Genomic DNA, 18,959 nt, shown 5'->3' on the forward strand with positions numbered 1-18,959 from the left:
AAATATTATAATTGTATCCTTTTGTGCCTATATAGGCATACTTTCTCCAAATACTGTTTCATAATGTACAAAACCGTAAGCTCCGATTTACGCCGTGAAGCCGGCCAAACGAAGCAGAAAGACATAAGTCGGTACGCAAGAAAGTCCGCCGAGCCACTTCAGCGGCTGTTGACGGCAAAAAGGAGGGGAAAAATGTCGACGACGCGATGACAAATGCTCTGTTTTACACTACAAATGTATTTGTGCCGAAACAATGGCGGACTTTAGATTATTTTTTTGCAAGAATATTTCATGTCGCCTGTTTTACGTAGCTCAGGTAACGTGGGGTGATGAATAATTTAAAGCTAAGTAATTGTAAACATTACGGTTTTTTTTAATAACTTGAGTAAGATTGTTCAATGTTGTGCATATGTTAAATGCACAGAAAGAAAATAAATATAAATATCTAAACTTGTGACTTTAGGTATACACGAATAGTTTAGGAAGCAATATCATAAACTTATATCGCGGCATTCCACGCACCGCCAAAGTCACGCGAAAAATACAATAAAAGATTTGGAAAACAACAATTTATTTAAAATACACATTCGACTGTCGTTACGGGAAGTCAGAAGCTATCAAGCCTCACAACCAGTCTTACCAAGGGGTATCGTGTTGCCCAGGAAACTTAGTTAAGAAGTTCAGATAAGAAGTCGCTCCTATAAAATACTGGTACTTGGCTGCATCCGGTTAGACTGGAAGCCGAGACCAACATAGTAAGGTGAAGGCTAAGATGTGACGAGTACATTTAGGTATAAGTATCAACAGTAGGTATATATAAATAAATAAATATGGTATACATGTGTGAGCACGTCGGGATTCCAGATATTTAACGACAGTTTTACGGTCGACTGGAGCCGAGCTGACTCAATGCCATACGGGGTGAGCGACCACCGTTATATAACCTGAAAAATAACCAGAGGAAACTTTAAAGTACATTTTTATGTTCTGACTCAACAGGAATGGTGATATGGTAATCAGGCATTTGAAATGCATTCAGATACGGAGAAACTTGTGGGCAACGTTTTCTCGAAATTGATATTTGATTGCATTTTATGTTACCTATGTAAAGTCGAGTTTCATAATATATTACCACTGACATGGATTCTAAATAGTCATTGTAGATATGGGTTGACATTAGTATCATTTTGATCCCTGAAAGGCCGTTGGCATGTGAACACAAAAACTATAAGAATTATAGTATATACTGTGTAGTTACATACACTTGTGCAAACGCTATTAGAAGAAAATATTACCTAAGTAAATCACATTCTCTTTGTATCCATAATGAACGTAGACCTCCACGACACTAAACAGGGTTCGGTCAAATAAACGTAGAAAATGTATGAAACCCTCTTAGTATAACAGAGGTTGTGAAGTACAAATAAAATTAAGCCCATTATGTCTACTGCGCGTTGCTCCTTGTAACAGTAAGACACTTTCCTTTTGTTGGACTAACTACAGCTAATCTAAGGCTCAACCAAAAACTAATTAACTCCTACAAAATGGCGTCGACACAGAACAGCATAAATGGATTAAAGAGATCTGCTAAAAGCCGATGTCGTTTTACTCATAGTTTATACTTCAGATTTTCTAAAGGCCAAACTATGTTCTTTGTTATAAACACTACACTTAAATTACGAGCTTCGCTTGATGTTAATCCACGAACCAATCTCAGCCCTTTCAAAACTTTGCCATCATTTTAATCTCTCTTTGTATTCGTCTTCGGGGTCCTTATGTATAACAAAACGCTTCAGCCGACTTTATGTCACGGTTGGCCATCTTGGTAAAGAAACCGCGTGATTCCAGCCATTATCAGCGTTATATTTCTTCTTAATAGCTTCTAGAGTACCATGTTAGTAGCTTGCAAGAAAATAAAACACAGAATAAAATCGTTCGGCCACAAATTCTGGTATTTCCGATATATTTACGTTTCCAAACAACCATTAAGCTTACAGTATATCTTGTTTAAGATCTTCAAAGGATAATTTGTTGGAAACACAATAAAACCTAGACTACAAACATAACAATGATAAACAAATTAGCGTAAGCTGATTTATGAAGCCGGTTCATTGAAGTAATCCCCTTTTGCACAGTGAACACCATTGTAAGGGCCTTTTAACAAACAGATGGCGAATATAATGGAAAACGCGAGTCACGGCGGCTTGCGTTTTACAGCAGGGGTTTCTTACTCGCTCGAGTAAGACGTCTAACTCAAATACACTATAAATAAAATAAAGTACAAAACAAGCACAAATTGAAACGTATTTTTATGTAAAACTATTTGAACATGTAACACGTTAAAGATTATTTATGCAACAATAAAAACACATAAACAATAAATTTGATGTTTCCAAAATAAACACAACGTTTATTTACAAAATCATAAAATAACAATGATTTTCGTTGAACACCGACCACATAGCAACCGATGCAACTGTAACTGGCCACAAACACGGGAAACCGAGCCCGGCATCCGTATCCTGTAATTAATGCACGCCACCCGACTAGCCGGAATAATGAACATCACTACACCAGATGGTAATGGCGGCTACCATTGTAACCGACAGCTCTCTAACACTCGAATTTACCTGTTAATCGACGTTTAACTCTTGTAGGTAACTATTATTCGTGTTGGATATAAAGCTTTTAATCATAAATGATTTTTAGAATTACTAGTAAGCAAAGAAATAGAAACCGGTTAAGTGGGAGTCGGAATGGCAATACTGAAGGTTCCGTACAAAGAAACTAGTGGCCCACAAAAGTTATGACTGTAATAACATTTATTTTTATTAGTTGTCTTGATAACGACCGCGACATCAGAAATACAAACATTATCTGTGAAAATTTCAACTCTGTAATACGATGTAAAACTCTGTAAAACTCTGTAATAAGGTAATACGGTTCTTGGAATACTGCTCCGTGACAGACGGACAGACATACAGACAGACAGACGAGTTGTATCAAGAACAAAATTCTTTAATAAAGCATTAAGATGGAATTGCCATCTAGAGTTCATTTTATACTGTACAGTCCCTGTGATTTCGGTACTCAACAGCTATATAAAACTGGTTGGCAAAAAATGGACTGATTGTTTATTTTTATTAACTAAGTTGATTTTCCTGATAAGCTAAACATAATTGAATTACGACTTAGTGACCTTTCGTGAGTGCAATTATAGAAATGTGTTATAAGTTAAGATATAATCTAGGACAATGATTGAGCAGGTAACTCCGTGTAAGAATATATAAAATTAATTCTGTACAATATGATTTTTTCAGTAACTGGTTGTAACGCAATAATAACATGTACTATATTATGTCAAGCATTTTTAGCATAACTTTGTTTTACTGGGCCAATTAGACTGTTAAGATTTTAAAACTACCATTTAAACGTGCATAGGTGATCTCTGGCTGGAAGCCTAAAAGTCTCCCTGATAAGTTCGGTAAAGCTGTCAAAGCTTACGCTTAGGCTAACTGCGAAAACTAGGACAAATAAAAAAAAGGTGCGATTCGCTTTTAAATAATAAAATACCATACGGTTTTATTATTTTTCTTTTCTTCAGTCTTTTTTCCCCACACTGTACTGGTAGTCCATTATTATTAGGTCAATATATAGTCACACCTGAATTCAAAGAAACAGTACGCGCCCACATTTTCGCTAATGCTAGTTATTAGTTCCACGAATTAGGGAGCGAGCCTATTGTATTTTATCGGTCTCATTATTTTTCTATTCAGCCAGCATCGTGCATGTATTTCTTAGTCACTTGTCTAGACTATAATGTGTATTTTTCGTACAATAGTAAAAACTCAACAAACTTTATTGCTGACAAATACATTATAGTTATATATACAGAAAACGGACATACAGAAAGCTCAGTTGAACTGTGGAATCAAACCAACGCATAAACTTGTTAAAATTGTGAAGCTTTGCAGAATTTGCAACGATAAGAATAAAATCAGAACGCTTACAGCATAAACAATGACAATTTCTTTTCAATCGTGGATAGATCCTGTCATGGGAATTCTATCAACCAATACTTGTGTTATAATGAACACATGGCATACGTGTGTTACAAAATTCGAAACCAGTAATATCAAAAATATACCTTTCAATAAAAATATGATAAGTTTCAGCCAAAAACTATAAACATATCCCTAAATTCCACTTGCATTCGTTCCTAATTAAATATCTGTTCAAACAAACAATGATTTACTTAAAAACACGTCTGAAAATGAGTACATTTTCGTAAATAATAATCCATTGTGAGAGCAAAATAGAATTAAAGTGGAATCTCATAGAGTGACCGCAACAGAACGAGTGTAGCCCGGGCACGTAGACGCGAACACTTTCAAATCGTTACTGACAATAGAATACTAAAGCTAATCCGAGCGAAGCCACAACACACAGAATAGTGTTTGACCGCAAACCGGCTTTGTTTCATACCACTGAATTCGGGTCTAGTCAAGAAACTCCTAGCTTGTGAACTGTGTAATATAAGTGCCCATTCACACAGGTCGCATGCGAGTATTTCTTTTTTTATATTCTTTGCTGGTGAATTTTCAGATTATGATTTACACATGTTCATAATAGAATTCAAAACTTGATTTCATGCGATCAACTTATCAGGTTTCTGCTTCAATATACTCATTATTTAGAGAATTTGAATTGTGGTTATCATTTTTGGTTTTCGAGATCGTGTAATATGTGTTTATTCATACATATAAGATCATTTTTCATTTCAAAACTTGTTTTTTATGCAAACTTCTCAGGTCTGCCTCAATGTACTTTTAATTGATATATTTTCAATTCTAGTTATCTTTATATTTTCACTGGGACAAACAAGACGTCTCTTTGCATCGTTTTATCTCCTTTTTATTTGTGTCGTTAATAGTATATTATTTTCTATTTAACATTGTTTTAAAATGTAAAATCTGAACAGAAGTTTTAATTTTACTTCCCTTTTACTTTGACGACTATCAGTTTTAAGCTCTAACACGGTATTGGTTTGTGCTAAACCACAATACACACCACATAATAACTAGACATAAAGAATTTCGGCGTATTTGTTGGCTGCGGTTCAAACGCGTACCGTTTGTTGTTCAAAGAAATTAACTTTACATTCCAAATCATATTTATGAAGTAAAATTTTTATATCGTGGAAATATATAAACGACTTACATGTACCTACAATCTGAACGGTGTGTAATAAGTTTTCTTTCAAATTAACACTTACAAAGAGTTGAAACAAATCACGCGAAACTTCAATTTCTCAAAGGAAACTGTTGAAATTTTCTTTCAGTTTGTTTCTTTTTACCCAAGTAGTATTGTGTACCAAGAATCAAAGTAAAGCTGAAATCAATTTAATGTCTGCGATCATTAGGAGCGGCTGAAATCCATCAGGGGTCTTTGGTCAAGGACGTTTAATTTAAACCCCACTGGAGCTTTCTCTTTGCGATTCCACTAATTTCTCTAACGAACATAATTAAATCAAATATTTCCTTTTTAATTGAAATCCGGGATTCATTTTCAATGTTTATTTTAGAATACAATTTCATTCGGTTCCATGAATAGAAATTATTTAATTTTTGCCTTTTACAGGCCGCAAAGATTTCTTCTTTGATGTGAATGATTTGATTGAACAAATAGCTTACAATGCATGAATTATTGTATTTTTATTATATTGTGTCATTTTCAAATGATTTCCTTAACGTACTCCGCACGTGGTTCGAGAGGATATCAATGTTGGTAATCCTGCTGAACTGCGTCACGTTGGGTATGTACCAGCCCTGCGTGGACGACCAGTGTATTACGAATAGATGCAAAATATTACAGGTAAGTGATTTTCACAACAACCTTTATCCTCTAAAAATAAAATTAATTAACTTTTCAACTGTAATATTTAATTGTCCAATATAAAACCCGGATCCAGACAGTCATCTTTTGCTTCTAAGGACTTATCATTATAAATTTAATCCTTCCAAATTAAAAATAATCAATTCTAAAGTTAACTAGTTTGTCGATTTATTCTTTTTTTAAGAAACCGCAATAAGATTTTAATTACAAATACTCTCTGGAACACCGCGTGCATTTGACAATATTAAAAAAAGAACTGGCCATCGAGAAAAAAGAATGCCACATTGCAATGATTTTCTTTTGTTTTTTTTTATTTGAGCGCGAAAATTAATCTGTAAATTCGAATAGCAAATAAATAATGTAAATTACATTACTTGTTTTTTTTTTAAATAAAGTTTATGAATGAATGTCACAGGTTTTCGACGATATAATATTCGCGTTTTTCACTTTGGAAATGACTATCAAAATGGTGGCGATGGGCGTTTACGGACACGGCACTTATTTAGCAGACTCATGGAACAGGCTGGATTTCTTCATCGTCATGGCTGGGTATGAAACTTTTTATATAAAGTATTATTCAAAAATGTAACGTACGTAATTACAGTTACGGGATTTTTCGGACAAGTTTTTTATGACTATAGCATTTACATTTAACTTGAAACCAATATTGTGATTTTCGTTGTGGTATAGACGAACCACGATTTTTTTTTTAACTTTAAATCTCATAGCGGAATATTTTTCAGAGCATTGGAATATGCACTCAACGTGGAAAATATTAATTTATCGGCGATCAGAACTATTCGAGTATTGAGGCCGCTACGAGCTATCAACAGGATACCAAGTAAGTATTTTTATATTTAACTAGCTTTTGCTCGCGTGTCCAACCGCTACAAATCGAAAATTATACAACAACATAATACGAGGTATAAACTATCCATGTACTATGTTTCATCTCAATCTGTTCGATAGTTTTTGCGCGAAAGAGTAGCAAAGACAGGAACAAATTAAAAAAAAATACTTTATCAAAGTATGAACATTGACTGTATGAAGTTGGTATTTCAATGACAAAAGTTTTATAGTAAAACGTATCTCTATACTGTTGTCCACTCATAAACGTTTTAAAGTATCGGTCTGAGCATTTAAATTATTACTGAGTTTCATAGGCTCTCTCGCGAATAAGTAGCTCTTTTTAAATATGTACCAAGTGTATTGTGGATCTTTAAGAATACGGTAAAACGGAATAGAAAATTCAGGGTTGCCTTAGCTAAACAACCTTAACCCCTCACGTAGTTACACTAAATTCTTAAACAAAAATTACAAAAGGGAACCGTTTAAAGCATTGAAGTGCTTTCTATTGCTATTAACGACGGCTTTCTTGCTGTAAACCTCGGTGCTAAACTGAGGAGAGCTCTTAATACGAGAACCCTTTTACTTTGGGTGACCTCCGCCACACTACCTTTGTTACATGCAGGTACTTTATTACCTGTTTATTTATAGGACGAGGCCCTTCCGAAGGGTTCATTTATTTACTTCTACAATATTTAAACAGTTTATTCAGTTCGAACATACATTAATATTGATGATATTGAAAACATGTCTGTATTAGGGATTGATAATTGTATTGATTATTCAATATTCTAGTTTAAATAATGTTTACTTAAAACGATATTTTCTACAGGTTTAGGGTATAACCCATTTACATTAAAAGATTACATATCTACATAAGACTAATATTCCGATTATAAAGAAAACAATAAACTTCTCATTATAAACCCTATCGTGACATGACCCCATCTGTCAGACCCAATCTTAAGCAGATGAAATTCGAATATAATATGAACTTGAGGCACAAAAGAACTCTATACCTCGGGTACTTATAGAAATTAACCCGAGTCAGATCAAGAGAGTGGGTGGCGATCGATGCGAGCAACAAGTGAGGAGGCTCAGCCTCTACGTCTGCTGGCAATTACCTTACTGTTAAATTAATACGTTCGGAGAGATTCTGAATTCATTAATTGGCATGTTCCAGAGAAATTTCACGTGACTTCTAGGATGTAATTTAAAAGGTCACATATTTCTTTAATACTTGCAGTATTTAAACAAAAATGAAATAGCAATCACTGTTGGATTTTCGAGAAATGGATGGCAGATGGCATAGATTCCAGAAATTCTAGGCTACGTTAAGCTATTTTTTCCATTTTTCAATTATCGCTTTTAGTATGAATACGAACTGATGTTGCGGATGAAAACTGTTCCTAGAATGAAATTTCACTATGACCTTTGCGTTATTAAGAGCTATTCTACGAATTTATAAACGCAGAAACCAGAAGTACCTATTATATGCTTTTGTTATACATAATAGACCAACAAACTACCCAAGGCTGGTATAAGTGAACTCAATGATTTAATCTTAGATAGTTAGTTTTATACTTAAATATACGAGGAAAACTCAAAATGCGTGTTTGCTATGTAACTGTTGTAACTAAATAATTTCAATTTAAATACTCAGCACAACTGTTGCTCCTCGCTAATGATGACAATTGGGTTTGTCGCACAGGATGACCCTAAATTACCTACAGACATTAATCATACTTTAATTATCGTAGACCCTTCACGTTTACAAGACGGAAATTTGCTCAGCAAGGGTATTTCCTAATCTACTTTCTACGCACCCACGTCTACCTGGCCTGAAATAATATTTGCATAAGTTTAGATTTTATTCTAATATTAAATTAAGAAAACAGCTTTCATTCTGAATTTATTTAAAAATTGAGGTTTGCACCCCTCAATTCCTAAAAGCTTGGCTACGGTTCTATACGATTTATAAAAATAAGGTTAGGATATTTTAGGGTTACCTTCCCCTCATGTTTAACTAAAAATTATCGACAAATTAAAACGAATGACCAGAATTAATTATAGTCAAAGCAACATTGCATTCAGAAACAACATTTAAATTCAATAATAAATCACGGGAGCAGCGCGGACCGTCACGACTTCCAAAACGTTAGCATTGAACATTCAAACAAAAGACGGGCTCTAGCTAAAGTTTTGCACAAAACCCCATCTGGGGCTCGCAAACAACTGGGACAATGCAACTCTGCCGCAAATTAAATCGAGCCACGCGCGCCCGCGGTTACACATACATCGGCACTAATTTGCTCTCGCACAATTTATTGCTCCCACGTGCCTTTTTATACCGTTAAATTGAAAAGTACGTTTTGATTTGTGTCTTATAACCACATGTATCCATCCATAATATCTGTTAATGTGAGATTCGCTATCACTACACATTATGAGAGTCTAATATTTAGTTCACAAATAGCAAGCTTTGCAAGCGGGCACTAGTTAATCCTCTTTGGCATAGATACACCTATTCGTGGTACGAATTAATTGAAATCCATCTGCCCGTTCACGTGAAACTGCACTTCAGCAGTAAATACATTCACAAAGTTCAGCAAATTGCTACCAAATCAACGCAAAACAGTTTTCTACCTCTACGATAATTAGATAGTCGCTGTGCAAATATTTTGTTTCAATCAATAAAGTCTCGAATACTTTATCTTCAATGCGCTTTAGGATCTGAAATGATTTGAAACCTTTTTTTGGTTTCGTTTCTGTGTATAAGGTAAATTATTGGTTTTAATGTAAAATTTAACATAAAGAGCCTTGTTTTGTTTCTAGATTCTCGTTTCGAGTAAACATTTTGTTTTGTTTCACAGGTATGCGTATTCTGGTGATGCTGCTATTGGACACATTGCCTATGCTAGGAAATGTCTTACTGCTATGTTTCTTCGTATTCTTCATATTTGGCATCGTTGGGGTTCAGCTGTGGGAAGGAATTCTGAGACAGCGGTGCGAATTCGTCCTCCCACCGAATGTACTTCGACCCAAGTATGTAACTACTTATAATACTACAATCGTTGTTCCCGAATTGTTCTTGAGACGAACTCCAAACTCTAGTTTTTACTAGCGCCTCAGTATAACAGTTTGTTAAGCTAGACTTAAGCGCCAAAATAGATTTGAATAAGTTAACCTCGAAATGTGAATGACGCAATATATTGAGTGGCATTGTTTAAAGTTTTGTGGATGAAATTGCAGCTGAAATGACATTTTCATTTGTTCCATTTGCTCGAGAGCGCTCGTCTTAGAGGCACGTCCCATTGCTAACGTTGACTGCATGCAATATTTAACGCTTACATCCTCGGCGAATACATCCATCGCTGCTCTGTATATCATTTTGATATTTTGTATTTTATCATTGCATATTGTTTTTGCACTGTTACTAATATTTATGACTAACGCGCATGTTGAGAAATTCAGCTTACAGTCGAATAACCAACAACACACTTAAATATTGCATTCCGTCAACACTCACAAAAAAATGATATACCTCTGAAAACACACACAAACGAACCAATTTACAATGTAGGATTACATTACAAGAGTCATTCCTCACTCTCCAATCTCCATACATAAGATCCACAGATATGTAAAGCAAATTACATAAACATTGCTATGTTTGTATGGTTCCCACATGTTGATATATTATATATACTCAAAAATAGTAAAATGTAGCCAATATTTATATATATTTAGATATAGTCATTCTTAGCTATACTGACTTTAACAAATAGACTTAGTACAAGTAGCCGACGAAGGATTACACTAATAATAATATGGTTTCAGAACTTTGCCTATTAAATGAGTCGAGGGTTGTGGATGTAATTAAGACGTGAGACCATGTTATTAGTAATGAAGACTTCACAGACCTTTAGAACTATACTTAGGTACATAACACCCGTCACGGCTCCTTAATTTATGTTCCAGAGACCTGTCCGAATGGTACAGAGTGCGCGTCAGAGTCAACTCGTAAGGATTTGCGATCAAAATTAATGTGTTTCTATTAAGAACATTGCGAACTGTTGTAACGTGTACCTTCACACATCTGCCGTCCAGATGTGCTATTGTATTCGCTTCCCTTTCACGAATTGGCAGTTTCGATGAGACACTAGGTCTCTCATTATCTGTCGCTGTTTAAATTATATCATACTTGATTTGCTAAATTATAACTAAGAATTACCTATTTGTGTTGTTGTCGATATTCGCATTTGGGTAGTTCTACAGTTCTATCTGAATTATATCTTAAACTGTATTCTTCACTATTATTATTTTTTGAACAATTATCTCTCGAATAGGCGCGTTAAATTTTATGCAACCCCTTAAGAAAATTAAAACAATTCAGATTTTTAACACTTTCAAAATTATAGGTAACTTTATTTTCAAATGACAAATACTATTTACACATCAATATAACAATGAACATTCAAAAACAAACAGTATTAATAAATATTTACAATAAGCCCTAACCATTGTTCTGTCATCCGTGTATTCGCATTTATGTTATAAAGCTCATTTGTTCCATAAAACGAATAACATTTCAATTGATATCTGAAATGCATATGACATGCACTTTAAAAGATTGAAAGCTTTGCACGAGTCATTAACTATTAGAAGTAATAGTGAAACATGTTAACCCAAAGTCGGAGACCACAATAAAAGGCTTATAGCGATCATCAAGAACAAGCGTCGTAACGACCGGGCGCCAAATGATGTGGGTTACGGCCACCGCTCGTGTTTCTATGTACCTTCTATCGTTAAACGATAACGACCCGGAGGCCACTGACGTTAATCTGCTCCGCCGATGTTTGCCAGACTCGCCGAAGTCATCTTTATTAACGCTACTATCACAACCGCGACAGCTATTCATCTTTAATCCTTTTCTACGCTTCCATTTAGCATGTGTCTGCATGCATCGTGTGTCTCGATGTTATAGTAAATGTTTACCATTTGCATGGACATTAGAAGTAGTCTAAGTGTTTTAGATAAATGTTTTAAAATACTTAAGAAAGTGATCACATGACTAATGTCTATCAAATAACGTGTGTAACCCAAAAATATATATGTTTGCATACACTACACAATATAATTTTCACCCCTTAACATGTACTAATACTTAATTTGACCTAACTTAGGACTTTCAAACATTAGTGAAAAAAGTCTAGCCTTAGAAAACCAAATACAGAAACTTTGATCTAAATCAATCAATCTTTCCATAAAAAATATGTCATAATCCTATCTCCAATAGCCAAATCCATCCATTTAGCATATTGCAAACGGCGATATGACGAATAAAATATTACTAGATAGGTTAAAATGACTCGACCCTATTACAAAACTGCACGAAATTGAAACTGAAATATATTTTCCAGTATATCATTCTACTACGAGTTCTCCAAAGAGCTGGACTACATATGCACGACACCCGAAGACAATGGAATGCATTACTGCGGGGATTTCCCACCGTACCGCTACGGGGCTCTTGTGTGCAACGAGACTGCCCGACCGTTCTCATACAACTTTCCCACCAATACGTCGTGTGTCAATTGGAATCAGTATTACACAAACTGCACTCAAAGGGGAAACAACCCCTTTCAAGGCACCATCTCCTTCGACAATATTGGACTTGCTTGGGTCGCCATATTCTTGGTAAGTAGATTACATTTCAAAAAAATGTTTGTTGAAAAGTTTTGATGAAATTTTCGTATCATGTATGTTTTTCATTTAGGTGATATCATTAGAAGGCTGGACGGACATAATGTATTACGTTCAAGATGCTCATAGTTTTTGGGATTGGATTTACTTCGTTTTACTTATTGTGGTGAGTTTAATTTTACAATGTAAAGTTTAACATCCCTCCTGACAATAAAAAAAAAACACGTTATTTGCTAACACAACAGATATAAATTACAACGGGAGCGAAACAAAAGCATTACGACCGCAAAAATAACATTTTGTTTCACAAAAACTAAAACGATCAGTCATCTGGCCTATAACGATCCCATTATCTTATAAACACACATTTGTCTTATAGATCGGATCATTTTTCATGATCAACCTCTGCCTGGTCGTCATAGCCACACAGTTTAGTGAGACGAAAAAACGTGAGATGGAACGTATGAGGGCCGAGCGTGCTCGATTCACGTCGTCGTCAACCCTCGCCTCTTCTACAAATAACAGTGAACCCGCCACATGTTACGCGGAAATAGTGAAATACGTCGCGCACTTGTGGCGCCGATTCAAAAGGAGAATGGCCAAAAAAATCAGGTTCGTAACTTTTCCCCGTATATAAACATCCCTATGAAAATACTCCAAAAGTATATTTTTTTCAAGGAGAATCTTTCGTATTTCCTCAATCGCAATATACTCCAAATATCGTTGTGGTTACGGAGTCATTGTAGTGCCGACTTGGTTTGGAAAAGTATTACTTCCGACCCTAGGTCTCCAACGTTTTGTAAAAACTCCGACGTTCTACTTAAGGATTACTGTGATTGTTCGAAGACAAAATGTAATATTTTTATGCTTTCTCAAAGAAACATTCTCCTTCCATAGTAGATGACAACATTGAACCCGTTTTCTTAGTTGATTCTTAATGTTATTATTAATGTTTAGGGTATACCGGTATCAACGCGCTCAGCTTCAGTGGCGAACGAGCAGAGAAACTCTCCAGCTGCCTGCAAACAAACCTAAACAGCACCATCCTTGCTGCCCTAGGCAACATCCACAGGTAACTTTTTACACAAGCCCATGATTCCCACTTTTAGAGAAAGACCTCTCTTACCCTTCACAGCCGCTTTCTGGTCGGGTAATTAAATAACTGGGAATATTGTAATTAGAATGGTAACTCAAAGATAAATTCACACTATCATATGTTACTAAATCAAGTGAATATAAATTAAATACTAAGAAACTTAATGTTTTCGATATTCTTCGCGTAAATTTAAGTAATAATAATAAGTTTATTGTGCATAAAAATGGTACAGTCTTGTTACAATAATGTTGAGATATACAAGTAGGATTAACCAATATTACGGTTTGTAACAAACAATTGAGTTCTGACATTCTAGCTAGGTTATGACAATAACCTGTGTAAGTAACGTGTACTTTAAAATAACCATTCTAACTTAACAGGTATTCAATAAGTTCATGATCCCTTTGCTTTATAATGAAGGAAGTTTATCTACTCATTATAAGTTCAATATTACTTCGAACATACTCATCAACAGGTTATAATGAATTTTAAAATTAAAACGTTGTTTTCATTCGCCTTTAGGATTAATTATTGAAAAGCTTGATCATTAAAAACATATTACATAATATATATTTTTTTTGTTTTATCATTCTTATAAATAAGAAAAGTAGATTATTTCTTTAGATCAAAATTAAAAACAAAAAACAGTTCAAAAATTTCAACTAAAAGCGTACGAGCCCCGTTTGCGTAGCAAAGTGCTACGAAAATGCTACGAAATTGAAGATTTAAAAAGAATACTCCATTTCTCACAGCCCACTATTATTAATGAATGTTACATCAAAGCCTTCATTTCAATATTTTTTTAATACGTTGAATACGTTGTGTTCTTTTTTAATATCAGAACAAAAGATAACCGCGCCGTTTATACTGTGGTCACAAACGCGAGTGCAGATCGATTTCAGATTCGGTTCGGTCGGGCATTGTTATTGGTTTTTTCATTGCCATATTTTAAGTATCAGCCCGTAGTCTGGTTCTTTAAACGAAGCCATATTCTGTAGAAATTTTGATTCGGTAGGACAATGAACACCTGTGAATGTCATTAATACTTTTCTTTTTAATTATTGTATTGAATTAACCACTTTTATACGTATGTACTTACTACCACTAGATGTCAATCGATGTTTTTTTCAGACTTGTAGTCCGGTATGTTTTGGCGTGAAAACTCCAAGGCTTATCTTGACTTCAAACCCAATTCCATCAAACGAAATTACATTATCATTACAATTTCAACGATTTTTAAAGAAAACTGTAGCTTAAAGCTAAATACATTTATCATTGTAACAGGGTAATGGTGGCAAGAGTGTTAGTGAGGAGGGAGGTGGCGCAGGGTGCGAAGAGCCATTGAGTAGGCCGAGCCTGTTGCGCGTGCCCTCGCTATCCGCCGCTGATCTCGAGGTAACTTTCGTAATATATTCTTCCTTCAATAGTTTCAAGTTTCTACGAGGACCTTTTTTTGTATTTTCCGAGAAATATGTCACAATTTACTTATGTGGGCATAAGGACTACCTGGATACTTAGAACTTTTTAGAAGACGAATCTTATGTTTTATCTTTTGAATAATCAATATTTTATCGTAGAATGCATCAAACCTATCCCTGTTGTCGCCGCCGTCTCTGGCGCGTCGGAGATCATCAGTAATGTTCAGCGACACCGTACTACTGCACACGCCCAATGCACCGCACGGCGCTCATCCGCACAACGTGTGCTCCTCTGAGAAAATGACGCAAACAGGTAAACACGACGACGTTAACCAAAAGAAAATTATTTTGTACAGTTTCAAGGACTTACTTAAAAGCAGTACATTTGCAAGGCACGTCTCAAGCGAAACTTCAAAATAACTTTTCAGTTTCTAGACAAACTGGAAACCTATTTATTTTGTTCTATTCTGCTTAGAGTGAATGGTAATATACCTTAAGAAGAAAGTTTTAAAATGAGTAGACAATGCTGTTGAAAATGTAAAAGCACCTACGCTGCTAGAAATACCAGCTACTTACTTTACCTGTTGCTTGTACACACTTGAAACTTTCTCCATCTTACTCTGAACAAAGCACAACTTCTGAATACACTACAAAATACTTTACATTCAATACTGTTAAAACTTTTTAACGATTCAAATGAATATTTATAGATTCATTGTGTCAACGTGACTGGCTTAAGAGCCAAAGTGGTGAGTCTAGAGGTGGTAGACCTAGACGACGCTATTAGACAGGCATGTGCAATCTCAACTGAACTTCTCGCTTTTCTTCCACTACTTCTTCATAGAAATACTAAATAGGTTTAGGAAACGAAGACCAGAAAACGTTTTCTACCTTTCGTTTTGCTTTTCCCCTTTTCAGCATAAGTTTAGTACTCCTACACTTTTGAGACTTGATTTACATAGGAAACTCTTTAATCTTCCTTGAGTTATCTATTTTACCTCGAAAGCATCTTGTTATAATCCATCGGGGAAACCTAAAATATTTCTTGAAAAATATTCGTCTTAACTTAATGGCCAACTTGGGACCGGAGTTAAAACAATAAATATTTAATCGCGAACTGATTAACATGGCTATACCAATCTGTGAGTTGTGTATTTGTTAAAAAGTACTTCGGAAATTTTGCGTAAAAGATTTTCGGAAAATATTTACAACTTACTCAAAGCCAACGATTATGTAAGCACGTGGAAACCTGCGGTCCATGTCGATAAATAGCGGTATGAAGGCTGAATACGACATATGCCACTACCAGGTGATTTAATCGACATATTGTGAAGACAACATCAAGGGTGTCAATTTGTACAGCCAATTTATTATGGGATTTATGCCTTGAACTAAATTTATAGCATGGAGCTGTATGATTTATTTCTTGTCTAATTATATGAAACGTTCTCGTTTAGAATACATGATGGTTTTCGGTCTTAACGACGACATTTGGGCAAGATTCATTTTTTAATTATTGCAATCTCATCATGCAAAAGTATTTGCCATAATTCTTAATTAAACTGTAATTTAAATCCTATCCAATTAGTGATTACGCTAATTGGATGACTATTGATATTATTAAAACAGATGATGTGAACCTAATGAGTTATGGTCACCATGCATTTATGCATGACCAAAACAGGACAAAAACAACATTATTAAATTTGTTCTCGAACCATATCCTCATAGTAATCCCGAGGACCTACCACCACCCGCTTCTTAAAGTAAGACAGTTGCATTTGCAGTTGAGAAATTGAGACGTCGATTTACCAGAAAAAAGCTGAATCTCTCCTTCACAGCTAGAATAACTACTCAAGAGGTGGTGAGAGACTCGTGAAATCTACAACATGGCCGAATTATATACTATCTTTTCGGTATAAGATCTTAACAAGGTGCTTTCATAACACTAGAGAACCCGTCCGTCTATTAGTCGTGTGCTGTAGTGGGATTTATTTGCGCGCGTAGAGTTCGACCTGCCGACAGGCGACACGGCGGAGGAGCGCGCGGCGGCGGGCGGTACCATGTCCTGTCAGGAGTTACTCGCGCTGTCCGGGGCGTTGTCTGCCGCCTTGCCTACAGGACAAGTGGCGCTCGACACTTTCTTCGAAGAACTCACTAAGGGAATCAGCAAGAGGGCTGGAGAAGAGAAAGCTGATACTAGGGTAAGATGTATGATACTTTCGGTATCCTTATATAGTAAATCCTTGGGCAGGTACTCATTATAACAAAATATTTACCATCATTATAAATGAGGAGAACATCACCGGCCTAAAGAAGTTTAGAATAAATATTTATTTATTCTAAACTACTAATAGCTTGGACCAGAGTTGTACAAAATAGTCAAGTTGAAAACGAAATTTATTAGTATTATCAGTGTCGAAAACTTAATGAAAAGTAAAAATTGACTTGTTTTTTAGTAAGTAAGTTAAAATCAACCATATTTTACCCGCAGCTCAAGAAGAATGCACTGCAAACTAAATTCATTAGCGTAAAACTTGCACAATTTATTACCAACCCACGATATTTCTGTCATCATAAATCCTTCATTGGAAAATTTAATGGCAATATCTACAAAGTAACGAGTTTGTTAATATAGAGGAAATATCCAATTTCTGAATATTTTTGAGATTTCTATATTATTATTTCATCATCAATAATATTACTGTTAAAACCATAATATATTTTCATCCAGTTTTTGCACTTCCCAAAAATACCATTCATTTTGTTGCTCAAAATGCTTGTTGTAAAAATGTTTAACACAATATTGTTGGTTAGATTGTGGAAATAGAAGACTTTTCATGCTGTGCGGATCTTCTGGCTGCCGAAGCCGCAGCAAAAGAGACCCGTAAGAGCCGCATCAACAACGCTTGTGCTAACTTCTGGAACAGAATATCAAGAGCTCTCTCCAAACTGAGGAAGAAAATCAAAAATATCGTTGACCATAAATACTTTCAACAAGGTATGTTTGACATGAAATTAGTTCAAAGAATAATATTATTGGTAACCCGCAAATCTTGTTTTTTATTGAATCGCAAAATTAATCTGGGTTCTTTATTAATTCAACAATTCTATAGATTTCAAGATGTATCGTATCCTTCTCAAAATAAAATACAAACAACATTTTCCAACAATAAAATATTGGATAGCGACAGTACGGGTATCTCAGTGTATAATTTGCAGGTATATTGTTGGCGATCCTCATCAATACGTTGTCAATGGGCATTGAATATCACAATCAACCAGAGGAGCTCACTGTGATCGTTGAGATCAGCAACGTTGTATTCTCCGCTATATTCGCAGTTGAAATGCTACTCAAAATCATCGCCGAAGGCCCATTCAAATACATATCCAACGGATTCAACGTATTTGATGGAGTTATTGTTATTCTGAGGTATGATTTTGCTATAGGTTTTATTTCAAAATACGAGTTTCGTAATCGCGCGATCTATATTGTTTTCATTTAAAAGCTTTTTTAAATACAATAGATCCACTCCTAAGTAACGTAGTTAGGTAAACTTGAATTCAAACAAACATATATCAAAGATTTCTCAATTAAGGATTCAAAGGATAAACTAAAATATCGTTTTCGATATCTCAGAAACTGCGGAAGGGGCTTTAATTGACTATCTGTGGTTTGGTAAGCCCCGGCTACAACTTACGTGTAAGACAAAGTGGCGATTCAAGCCTGCAACAAGTAAATTAAAGGGGACGAACAATGATAAATCACCTCATTCAGTATTTTAATTTTATGCTGTAAGGTCTAAAACAGAAGGGTGTGTTTGACTTGAACGTCATGATAGGGTATAACCACACTAATCGATTTATGGTCGATCGGCGATATCGCTTGATTCGATATCTATCGATAATCGATTGAATCGATCATTCATCGATAACATTGATCTTCGATCGATAGTCGCCGACGTTGAATTGGTGAGGTAGCCCTCTTGATTGACAAT

General features: G+C 35.2%; 1 protein-coding gene across 5 annotated transcripts in view; it reads left to right on the forward strand.

Moving 5' to 3' along the window:
• Positions 1 to 18,959, forward strand: part of LOC113491855 (voltage-dependent T-type calcium channel subunit alpha-1G-like) — a 130,448-nt gene that overhangs the window by 96,486 nt on the left and 15,003 nt on the right. For 3 of the 5 annotated variants that reach the window (XM_026869034.1, XM_026869032.1, XM_026869035.1), the window contains exons 4-17: positions 5,763 to 5,874; positions 6,311 to 6,444; positions 6,639 to 6,736; positions 9,615 to 9,786; positions 12,165 to 12,441; positions 12,521 to 12,613; positions 12,827 to 13,059; positions 13,405 to 13,519; positions 14,828 to 14,938; positions 15,121 to 15,274; positions 15,672 to 15,710; positions 16,969 to 17,165; positions 17,779 to 17,962; positions 18,184 to 18,394. In XM_026869034.1, coding sequence (XP_026724835.1) covers positions 5,763 to 5,874; positions 6,311 to 6,444; positions 6,639 to 6,736; positions 9,615 to 9,786; positions 12,165 to 12,441; positions 12,521 to 12,613; positions 12,827 to 13,059; positions 13,405 to 13,519; positions 14,828 to 14,938; positions 15,121 to 15,274; positions 15,672 to 15,710; positions 16,969 to 17,165; positions 17,779 to 17,962; positions 18,184 to 18,394 — 2,130 coding nt within the window. The remainder of the gene's footprint in view (positions 1 to 5,762; positions 5,875 to 6,310; positions 6,445 to 6,638; positions 6,737 to 9,614; positions 9,787 to 12,164; positions 12,442 to 12,520; positions 12,614 to 12,826; positions 13,060 to 13,404; positions 13,520 to 14,827; positions 14,939 to 15,120; positions 15,275 to 15,671; positions 15,711 to 16,968; positions 17,166 to 17,778; positions 17,963 to 18,183; positions 18,395 to 18,959) is intronic. The other 2 variants (XM_026869036.1, XM_026869033.1) reach the window with 1 other exon arrangement.

This window comes from Trichoplusia ni, chromosome 3, assembly GCF_003590095.1.
Source record: "Trichoplusia ni isolate ovarian cell line Hi5 chromosome 3, tn1, whole genome shotgun sequence".
Classification (NCBI taxonomy): Eukaryota; Metazoa; Arthropoda; class Insecta; order Lepidoptera; family Noctuidae; genus Trichoplusia; species Trichoplusia ni.